This window comes from Abramis brama, assembly GCF_963993115.1.
Source record: "Abramis brama genome assembly, chromosome: 1".
Classification (NCBI taxonomy): domain Eukaryota; kingdom Metazoa; phylum Chordata; class Actinopteri; order Cypriniformes; family Leuciscidae; genus Abramis; species Abramis brama.
In genome coordinates, this window is record NC_139963.1 from 25,359,886 (window position 1) to 25,371,945 (window position 12,060).

At 35.9% G+C, this 12,060-nt stretch overlaps 1 protein-coding gene across 1 annotated transcript; it reads left to right on the plus strand.

Annotated features, from left to right (window-relative positions):
- Nucleotides 1-857: 857 nt before the first annotated feature.
- On the plus strand, nucleotides 858-3,145 carry rpl19 (ribosomal protein L19). Its single transcript, XM_084096343.1, has 6 exons — nucleotides 858-979; nucleotides 1,691-1,797; nucleotides 1,879-2,001; nucleotides 2,290-2,410; nucleotides 2,651-2,761; nucleotides 2,955-3,145. Exons 1-6 carry the CDS (start codon nucleotides 975-977, stop codon nucleotides 3,076-3,078), a joined length of 591 nt encoding a protein of 196 aa, XP_083952469.1. The 5' UTR covers nucleotides 858-974; the 3' UTR covers nucleotides 3,079-3,145.
- Nucleotides 3,146-12,060: the final 8,915 nt, after the last annotated feature.

Sequence of the window (12,060 nt, forward strand, 5' to 3'; positions counted from 1 at the left end):
TTAAAAGACCTTTTGGGGAGTAATTTAATTTTTTGTCAGATTAATTTAAGCTTGTCATTTTGGGGTTTGTCATTGTCATCATCCAAACAGTAACTAGTTTTGCTACCTAAAAAGTTCACCTAGGGAATTTAAGCAAGGCCTTTTACAGTAAATTAAAATTTAAAATGGAACTAATGAAATGATCTACAGCACATAAGTATACTTACATTAATGTTTGTTACCTCAAACGATAAAAAAAAAAAGAGTAAATAAATATGACTCCCAAAGTCACCAGAATTTGATGTTTTGGTGCTATTTTGTCAAAGATTTCTTCACAGGCGTTACATGCCCCCAGAGTGACCACCCCACTAAATTTTTAAGTACTTTGGTAGCATTTGGGGTGTCGTACTAAAACGTAACTTTGCATTTTTTACTGCACCACACACTAACCAACTATTATTTCACTACTACATTAGGGTACTAAAGAAAGCCCAGGTTCTCGTCTCTCAGCAGGTGAAACACTGCCCCCGTGTGGCCATTTTATTAAACAGCAGTTCAAAGCTAGCCTACAAATACGACTGCCCACACCCAGCAGTACTTGTCGAGGTAGGCATACCATGCTTTAAATATATATTATAGCTCGTACGTGATTAAGTTATAATATAATTGTTTAAAGCGCTGAATATGCATCGAATAATTACATTAAATGCCTTAAAAATTGTAATCTAAATTACCTCTGTAATAATCCTACTAAATAATAATGTTAAAAAAGTATTAAAAGAATTTTAGAATGTGCAGAGAAACAGAAAGGCAGGGAATATTTAGTAGGTTTTTTAAAATAAACTGGATTGGACAAGAGAATATAGTGTAAAGGGAATTGAGTACAGTAGGTGGCAGTCATGCTACAAATCGGAAGCAAGTTGTCGTAAAACCCCAAAGAAGAAGAGCAATCTCCCTCATTTTCGGTGGCATTCGACTTCCGCTGACTAGCAGCCATGAGGTACGTCTTAAGTTGTGATTTACTCCGTTTTATTTATCTCTTTTATTTATCTAATTTGGATGATTTTTATACATATATTAAGATATACACGGCTTGCTGTTTTTAAAACAGATAATTAGATTATGTACGATGTAATGTTGCTAAATGTGTATAGTCGCCATGTTATGTCTTCAGACTGGCAAACGTGTTGACGCAACGCTTAGAAGCTGTAGTAATTTTACACGTTATATTTATTTAAATTCACTGTACGCAGTAAAACGTTTGGCAAACGTAGTTTATCATTTTTTTAATTTCGTTTTTTTTTTTTTTCGGAGATAACAGAAGTCTACGTGGTGAATGCGGCCTGCTTATCAAACATGTTCATACATGCCCCATATATAGATTAGGGTTACTTTGACGTTCCTCTTGTCCTAAAAGCAAGGACAGTTAGAAATAAACACTTTTTAAAAATATTTTGCTAGATTATCTAATATATATATATATATATATATATATATATATATATATATATATATATATTTAGGAGAATTACAATTATGTACTTGTGAACCTAAAACTGCATTAAGGCACCTGGTTAGGGAGTATATTTTGCTGTAGTCCATGGCTGAATATTAATTCAAATTATCCAATTAAGTTAATGAAATTGTATAGCTTTGTACTAAATGTCAAGAATTTCTGGGATTGATCTAAACCAGTCCTTTTTTCCTCCAGCATGCTTAGGCTTCAGAAGAGGTTGGCGTCCAGCGTTTTGCGCTGTGGCAAGAAGAAGGTGTGGCTGGACCCAAATGAAACCAATGAAATTGCCAATGCCAATTCCCGTAAGCAGTTCAGATCTCCTTGAATACTTTTCTCTGCATTGGTGCAATGAATTAATCATCTGCCTTTCTACCTTTACTTAGGGCAGCAGATTCGTAAGTTGGTGAAGGATGGTTTGATCATCAAGAAGCCTGTAACAGTGCACTCTCGTGCCCGATGCCGCAAGAATACACTGGCAAGACGGAAGGGCCGTCACATGGGTGTTGGTGTGTACCAGTTTAACGACATTTGGTTATAATTTGCACCGTTTAGACTGAATCCAAAGAAGTTGCTGTTATCATGGCAACGGGAATTGACAATTTGGCAGTCTTGTGGGGCTTCCAATTATATCTTTTTGCAATTTTCAGTTTATGCATCACAATTTTTGTGCTATGAACACATTGTGTTCTATTGTATCTAGAAACTATTGGTATATAATAATTCTGTAATCCAGGGCACTATAAATAGGCAGTTGTAGTTGAGCTCTTGTTGTGATTGGTTATGTTTGCATGCAGGTAAGAGAAAGGGTACAGCAAATGCACGTATGCCAGAGAAGCTGTGCTGGATGAGACGGATGCGTATTCTGCGACGCCTTCTGAGACGTTACAGAGAGGCTAAGAAGATCGACAGGCATATGTGAGTCCATGTTAAAGAGAGATTCATTTTAATTGCTTGCAAATTGATTTTACACAGAAGTTTGTTCTTTTATTTAGTTTAATGCAATGACGCTCAACCATATTGCAGCATTTTAGGACTGCTATTGTGAATATTGCAGATTTGGCAAGATCCATTCTCCTTGAGAAAAGTTTGGTGAACATACAGTCTGAGTTTTGGATACAAAAATGAATGTTTAATGTTTCTGTGTCTCCCCTTCAGGTACCACAGTTTGTATCTGAGGGCAAAGGGTAACGTGTTCAAGAACAAACGCATCTTGATGGAGCACATACACAAGCTCAAAGCAGACAAGGCCCGCAAGAAGCTCTTGTCGTAAGTGTGCAAACCACAATAACCAGTGTGCTCAGCATCATTACACCTCTCAGTTGCTGTGAACTATCAGATAAATATTTTTCTGAATTGAGATAAAAATACCTGAAATATTCCATGGCAGTTTTAAATATGATAAAACATGGTCTTACTCTGCTGTAAAGAACAGTGCTAATCTTTGTCTTTTACCTTGCAGTGATCAGGCAGAGGCTCGCCGCTCAAAGACCCGGGAGGCACGGAAGCGCCGCGAAGAGAGACTGCAGGCTAAGAAAGAGGAGATCATGAAAACTCTTTCCAAAGAGGATGAGTCCAAGAAATAAGATTCTTATTGCCTTGCCCCAAATGTTCTTCAACTGTGATTTAAAATAAATACAGTTTGTTACAGCTCTTTGGTCTCCAGAGTGTGTGTGTATGAATGCATATGCATGCCGAGGGATAATTTTGTGAGCTCTACACAAGTTTATCTAAACATAGGATACAGATGCTTTAGAAAAGAGCACTCTTACAACACTGTAAAAGAAACTATTTTGAAATGCTAAATGATCACAATAATTTAACCACATTTCTCACAGCACTGCTGCCCCTGAGAATTCAACTGATTTTTTGGGAATAATTAAATTTAACAATTGCAAACAACCAGTGTAAATGCATTCGTCTGAAGCTCTGAATGGCATTAGTCATTTAAGAGAAGGTGAGCTCTTATGATAAAAACAGGAGGTCATTGCGATTACAAAGAATTACAGAACTAAAATAACCGTCAAAACGTAAGAATTTAATTGCCCCATGGTATGAGTCAAGTAGATCTTAAAGTATTGGTTTGAGCTGCAAAATGGTAATGCAAGCACAAGGAAACCAGTATACTGTTGCTTCATGGTGTTTTATGTAGTTTACAGCATCCTGCTCAGTCCCTCTGTTAGTCTTTGGTATTTAGCTCTCGTCCTGCAGAAAGAGCCATTCATGATTGATGATTCTGTGGGCAGTTAGATTTGGGTAAGGTAAAATGCATTCAATAAATGTCTCCTGTTGATTGTTGATGTCAGTGCTGTATGACATTAAAACAATCTGGTAAACATCAGTAAGCAGACTGATGAAGACAACTTGCCAAATACACATTACACAGAATGTCAGTATAATGAATAATGCAATCACCAGGCCTTTAATTGTCCATCTGTCTTCGTTGCCTGAGACCTGTGACCAAAGATGCAAATGAATAAGATAAAAACAGATCAAGCCATCTTAAGCACTGTGACTGTACAGTAAAAAACGTAGAAGTAAAGTACTTTAAAAAAGTAAATAAAATAAAAAGTTAAACACTTAATGAAATGCTAATGTGTTTTACTCAGTAATATCGAAAGACTTAATGGGTTCTAAATAAAAGTTTAAGAACTTAAGGGTAAGTGGCCACATCATATAATATATATATAAAAAAATATTGCTTGTGCTATGTCAGATCTTCAAATTATTATATCAACCAAAAAAAAAAAAAAAAAAAAAAACTGCATGCAGAGCTGATCAGTACCTGAGGGTGAGCTGCAACATATGAGAGAGTTAGCAAAGGCTTTTCAGTGTAATAAATGGATTCGGATGTAAAATAAAACTGCACTCACATAACTGTCAAAGTCATTGTAGCACTTGCGCTCCTAAACAACTTCACATGTGATCTCTACTTGGTGATCCTCAGGGACAGGCCTATAAAGGGGCTGTTCAGAATATCCTGAATATTCAAGCATTTACTTTTCAGATTTGTGGGTTAATACTTGTTTTGAGCTGAGCCCTTTCCATGTTATTTTTGGATCAGTACCAGGGCAATGGTTTGAAAGGCTGGAGTTGAAAAAAGTCTCATCTCTGGATACAAGGACCTTGGAGTAAACGCTTGGAGTTAGATCCACTTTTGCTAGAGAAAATAAAGACAGAAGAAGGTTTTTGCAGAAGATTCAATTATGTACACACTAAAAAAACAACAACATTAAAATTAAATCTGAGTCATTAAATTAGAAAATAATTTAAATATTAAAAAGTTATAATAATAAAAATAACATTATATAATAATACAATAAACTGTTTATTGCACTAGTCACTTTTTAATGAAGAAATAATGCAGTCATGTCAGATTAAATAATTAATTAAATCATAACAAAAAATAATATTGTGCTATTGTCAGTGTGATATCCAAAACTATGCATTATTGAGCAATACCATACATATCATACAGAACACAAACCAGGACCAGACACCACTCCTGCTGAAAAGACAGCAACTTCCTGTAATGATTTGTAAGAACAGTGTTTCACAGTCTGAACTGATTCAAAAGTTGAAAAATGTCTGCATATGTATACTCACCATTTCATTTTTATGATTAATTTATTTGTTTTATTTTTGTTTGTTTGTTGATCTCAACCTCTCCATGTGCCATTAAAGTTAGATCTACTATAGAGTTACATGTGTTCTTCTATTTTTAAAGAAACAGCTTTAGAAACTGGTTCCTTATAATATACAGGTTTGTGAGATCATGTACTGTGAGAAGAAAAACATTTGAATGCCATTACGGAACAACATAAACTTTTTACGCACTGAAAACTATCAACATACCTTCTAAACCTACAATATCAGCTTGTCTCTTGAACTTCATCAAAGTTAGGGTAACACTTTACAACAAGGTTTCATTAGTTAACATTAGATAACAAGTTAACATGAATAATAGCCTAATAGCCTGATGAACTGCACTTCTGCAGCATTTATTAATCTTTGGTAATGTTAATTTCAACATTTACTTCTTTTTATTATTCAAATCAAAATTTAATGCACATAAGTTCATGTTAGTTGATACATGAACTAATGTTAGCCTAATGCTAACAAATGAAACCTTATTGTAAAGTGTTACCAAAATGAGATTGACCTGGGACTGCATAGTATTGTGTGTGAATCTCTCAACTACAATGACACAGGTTAGGGTCCGTGTTAGAGTTACTTTAAATATTTCAATAGCAAACACATAATTCACATGACATGTGGTTCCACTGTGAATCAGTCATGACAAATGTAAGAGCACATAATATAATATAAACACAGTGCCATCTACTGGACTCATGTCAGTATTACCCGCATCTGGAATCATGGGAGTGGACGATGGGTCAAAACTTTAGTGCTTCAAGATGGAGGCACCTTTCATCTATTAATTATGTGCCTTAAGTTTATTGGTAACACCTTAAAATAAAGTGTTGTTGGTTAAAGTGCCCCTGTAGTCAATCATTTTATCCCTTAAAATTCACATTTGATCACCAAAATGACATATTTAAGCATTTATGCCTAGAATTAATTTTTTTCATGCCTTAAAATAGCTTGAACGTAACTCCTCACCCTTGCCTCATTTAGTATACGCGGTTCTATTAATATGCAATTTTGCCCCGCCTCCACTCACTCACACTACCTCAAGAGTTTCACTTGTTGACATGATTAGTTAACACCAAACATATCTCTTTTTTATTCTTGCGAACCTAAAGCAAAGACAGAAGACAGAACCACTAAAGGGACATAGTAATGGAAAAAAGATAAGATTGGAGAAAAAAAAAAAGTCAATGATTTTGCGTTCCCCTGAGAAACACTGCCGTAAACACATTGGTAATTTAACTATAAGTGATCTAGGAGCTTTACAGCTTTTTTTTTACAGCGGATGCCATTGAAAACACGGTAAGTCTTTCTCTGAATAATACTTGATCCAATACACGTGTAGAACAAGCAAAACCAGCCATGTAGCCTATGCAGAACAGACAGTAACTTCACCCTGTAATTTTTTATTTTTTTTTTAAAGCACAGACTAGTATTATAAGATTTTTAACTTGAGAAGGAATTCAAAAAGCTAAAAAAAATTGCATTTTTATTTTGTGTTGATCTCAATCTCCCCACAGAACTTAGTTCAGTGTGCAGAACTATATAGGCACATGTTTTTAAAGGATGAGCTTCAGAGACCAGTTAATAAATAACTTTGGCTTGTGTGCATTTATATCTGGTGCATAACACAATAAATCAACAATGTTGTTAATTAGAAACATACCTTTGTACTAAATGCCTTAAATGGATATTAACCCAAAAATGAAAATTCTGTTATTATTTACTCGCCCTCTTGTCGTTCCAAACCTGTAAGACTTTCGTTCATCTTCGGAACACAAATGAATATCTCTTTGATTATATCTGAGAAATTTCTGTCCCTCCATTGACAGCCATATGCAACTGACACTTTGATGCTTCAAAAAGTTCATAAAGAGATTGTAAAACTAATCCATACGAATCAAGCACTTTAGTCCAAATTTTCTGAAGAGACTTGATTGCTTTATATGATGAACAGATTTAATTTAGGCTTTTATAGAACTTTAAATGGACACATTTGGATTTTACGTTTTAAATGAGCAAAACTTTCTCTAAAACCTCAAGAGATCCTCAAAGATGACTGCCTGGACTTGATTCATATTGGAAAGTGCAGTCCATATGAGCTTCTTGGAATATAATTAAAGAATGTGGAATAGAATGTAATAAACATAATATTTGTCATGCGATATTTGACATGCTGCAACATTACTGACTGCAATTGCTGATTTTTTCCCCATTGATCTCCCTGAGCAGACTAAACTAAAACTTAGTGTAGTGAAACTTAGTGAAGTTTGAACACAAGTCAATAGGCCGGTTGTGGGGTAAATTGGCACTGAATATGGACACATTGTCAGGGTTATGTTTAGTTTCATTGTGTTTTTGTTCATGTGTCTGTTTATTGTGTATACTTTCAGTTTAGCCTTCTTCATTGGTTTCCTTAGTTACTGATTATTGTCACAGTCTGTGTCTCGTTTAGTTCCCTTGTTAACTCCTGTGTATTTATACTCCTGGTTCTGTTTAGTTCAATGTTGGTTGTCATCTTTGTTTGAAGTATGGTTAGCATTTGTTTTTCTCCTATATTCTTGTGTCTATTCTCTCAGTGTACATTAAATATAATAACTTGTGTCTTGCGTCTGCTGCACCTCCATTCTGGTGACACACACTACTAAATATTTGACTGTTGTATACCTTTAAGCTTAAATCAATGTATAAACTAAACATTTAGGAAAGCCTCAGACCAGGAGTAATGTTTGGAATTCAATTACAGACGAATTCAATTATAGCAATGTTGACATTTATAAGCTACTTGGTTACATTTTAGGAGAAAGTACATTACGTGAATAACTGACTTGATGTGATGTTGTGTGCATCACTACACAAGTTTGAAAATGAAAATAATAATAATAATAATAATAATAATAATTAAAAACTTTAAACTCTATTGTTTGCTGTTCTAGTAGTCTATCAATATGTATCACTCCTTATTTATTTTAGATCCTATTTATTTATTTATTTATTTATCTAATGTGAACTGTACATCCCAATTTACGGTAAAAAAGAGGTTTTACAACTTCATTGCCGTAAACCCGAAAATCCTTAGAGCTTTTCAGCACAAATAATAGAAGAGTTAATGTAAGTGTTTTTATAAAATCATAAACTTCTGTTTTTAAATCCTCAAAAATTTACCTTATTCACTTCCATGTTAGGAATGTAGAGTGTAAATACAACCATTGAATAAATATGAGTAAAAATAGCAGAATATGAAGAAGTTCAGTTAATTTGATAGAAAATCAAATCTTTTCACCCACGGCAGACAAAGGCAATAACATTTCACCATATTAAACATAATGAGTGTCTCACACCATATTGCTGTTCAGTTCTCCAAATTATTCTCGGATTGTCCATGCTTCCTCTTTTACTGTTGGCACCAAAAAACACAAATATTCTTGCTGCAGAAATGCAACAGGACTCACAACCCACACTAAACATGTAACACAGTGTCATTGATGTTTACTGGAAGAGTCATATTTGTCTGACCAAGGTAATTTCTGCTGACACACACTGGAGAACTGATGCTGATAAAGTCCATAACAATCATTGTGAAGGTACTTACAGTGATGTGACCATCAGATGTTCTGTGTTTAATTTAGTGTTGTTTTGTAGAGGACAGTGAACATCAGACAAGCACATTTCTAAACATATTTCTTCCCCTTTTAAATCCAGCAAAACTTTCTCTAAAAAACCTCTAAAATATTTCCCTTTTTTTTTTTTTTTCATTGACATCCATAAGCAGAATAAAGTCCTCTTCAGTACGAAGGTGTGTGCATCACCTTGTGTCAACCCTAAGTTTCAACATAAAAAAAGGAAAATTAAAAATACAAATTCTTATACATCAGGGGTGTCCAATCCTACTGGAGAGCAACTGTCCTGCAAAGTTTAGCTCCAACCCCAGTTCAACACACCTGATCCAGCTAATCAAGGTCTTCATGTTAAATCTTGAAGTTGGTATTCGTAATGCCACATTAGATTGGTTTTCCTTGAACTTCGCCAGTAGGAGTTTTGGAGAATTTTCATCAAGCACTGCATGGACTTGCTCCTACTTACAGTACATCTCGGATCTTCTTCATCCCTATTCTTTCCGGACAATGCTCAGCTCCTCTGTGGGACTTGAGACCTGGTGCGCAGGTGACGCTCATTAACACTTATGACACCAGCCTCACTCCGTTCCCGAGATATATAGTGAACCGTAGAACCACACGTCACAGCAGTCTGAGGACAGCAGCGTTAGGTCGATATGGCAAGCCGTTTTAGCGTTAAATAGCCCTGGCTCTACTAGTCGTAATTTAGTTTTGACTAGTAAAAATTCCAATTCCAGAAAACTATTTATGCAATTTTGGATCATAAATTCCATATCTGTTACTTTGTGGAGAAGAGAAGATGAGTATCCTTAACTGAATAGAGCTGCTCACACTTACATGTTCTGTAAAACTAAAAAGAGAAGACATGATTGTTACAACTTTTAAGTTAGAATTTATAGATATTTAAGAAATCATTTACCTGTTGAGAGTATGTTGACAGTCTGTGTAGTAACTGTAGTTGTATAGCTGAGCTCCAGAAGATCAGTAAAGGCTTTGACAGTTACAGATTTGAAAAACAAAAAGGCGGGAATAAAGAACCCTAAACTCCATAAAAACCATAAAGGGTTCTTCAGGACGATACGGTACTAAATAGAACGGTTACTACGAGTAAAGAACAGTGGGGATTTCTTTAAGACTGCATGGGAAGCTCGACTTCCCCTATAATGTAAAAAAATTAATGGTCAAATATGTACTATTGTGTTAACATTTTAGTGACTAAAAATGCTTTAGAACACGTTCATCTCGAAGACGAGTTCGTTCAGAATCAGCTACATATAGCAGGTCGGCTGACTCGATTTCCTTCTCATACATTCCCGTAGCGTCACAGTGCATTTCCCTGTTGAAGCCTTGCGTCCATTGACTTCAATGGGGCTGCTTTGAACAGTTTTTTTCAGTGCTTCGAAACTAAACGGTCATTGGATAAATGCTGCGATTATGTCCCGCCCATGGTCGCTCATGGTCGGGTTGAATGGAGGAGTGGGCTGGCCTGGTCTCCGGGCTTCTGCATGATGATTGGATCGAGGGTCTGTTGAAAGACTGCATCTCCTTTTGATTGACAGCGATTTTGTACTATAAAAAGTTGCTGATGCTGAAGCCATTTGAGCTCAGTCCATCGCAGATTTTGCAAGTGTAGTTGAAAGACAAACTGCTGCAACCTATTTCTTGGTATTTGCTAGCCAATTTTCATCAAACATTTCACACAATTATACACCACATTCCTTGTTTCAGTTTAACCCAATTCCCACATTTCCTCCGTCGAGTTTAATATATTTTTTTAGATTGTTTGTTCATTCATACAGTAGGCTAGGCTAGCGTCGTAGGGGTGAACTAGCCAGCTAGCAAACTGCTGCTTCATTTTCTTGAAAAGGAACGTAGGGCAGAATTTATGTATAAATAAATGGACAATTTTTGTCAAACAGGTTGATACACACTTAACATAACGATGATCGGACAGAATGGATGTGAGGGACCAGCTTGCATAGCAAACACAAATGAGGATGATTAATGAAACACAGCTGGACAAAATGAATTCATAATGATGGTGACCATGGTAACAAAGGAGAGTTGACATTACCCCATCAAAGTCTATCAGCCAGTCCTCCGTCTCAGTTCCATCGGCCACTGGTGTCTCGGGCTCACACTCCTGGTCAGATCCACGCTGGGGCACTGCTTCCGGGGTGATGGCAAGCTCTGTCCTCTTATCCTCGGCCTCTGGCTCACTCGTCATGGGTGGTGCTGCTCGGTCTGCGGTTGGCTCACATGACTTCTCCGTGGTCGATGGTGGTAAAACGGGCTCTGGGTCTGGCAGTGCTCTGGATTGGGGCGCGCAACGCTCTCCAGACACCTCACAACAGCTTCCCTCCAACTCAATCCGGTGGTGTCTAGAATGCTAATGGTGTTTTGGAATTTCGCCCCGATCCAGAACAGGTTCTTTAGGGTCTCGTCATCCAGGGAGCTGGTGACGGCCAAACAAACAAAATCTTTGAAAAAAGAAAAGAAATTATGGCTCTCCTGAGCCAGGACGATAAACTTTGCCCGTTCGTCCATATTGGGCGGTCCGATCATCTGTCATGGTGGGTTGCAGGAAGGCAGACGAAGACGATAATTTAAAATACAAAGTTTTAATTACAATCTAGAAGACAGGCAAACAGATTGATCCACACACACTTAACATAATGGTGATCAGACAGAGAATGGATGTGAGGGACCAACTTATATAGCAAACACAAATGAGGATGATTAATGAAACACAGCGGAACCAAATGAACTGATAATGATGGTGACCATGGTAACAAAGCAGTGGCGGGAAAACTGAACAAAGGAAAACAAACTGTGACAGTGATTATGACTATTCATAATATGCATTGAAGATATCTAAAATGCTATTTTGACTATAGTCATATTCTCCCATTGACTTCTTTTGGAAAATATTTTCTTATATCTACATATGAGTTTCGACTGGTAGAAATTGTAATTAAAAATATCTATAATTGATTTTGTACCAGGCATAATTCTAATTAGATTTCTCAAATTACAAATACTAGTGATAATTAAATTTGAGATATCTCTAACTGAATTACCACAAGTAAAAAACATAATTCAAGATATCTCTGAATGGTGTTTGACTATAGTCATAATTCATATTTAAGATATCTTCAATTACATTACTTTCAGGTATCTAAAAATGTATTTTAGATATCTTTAAAGATGAATTAAAGTTGAAATTGTATTAGAGATATCTCTAATTACCTTTATATATGTGTGATTGAAGATATATATGACGTCATTACAGATATATTA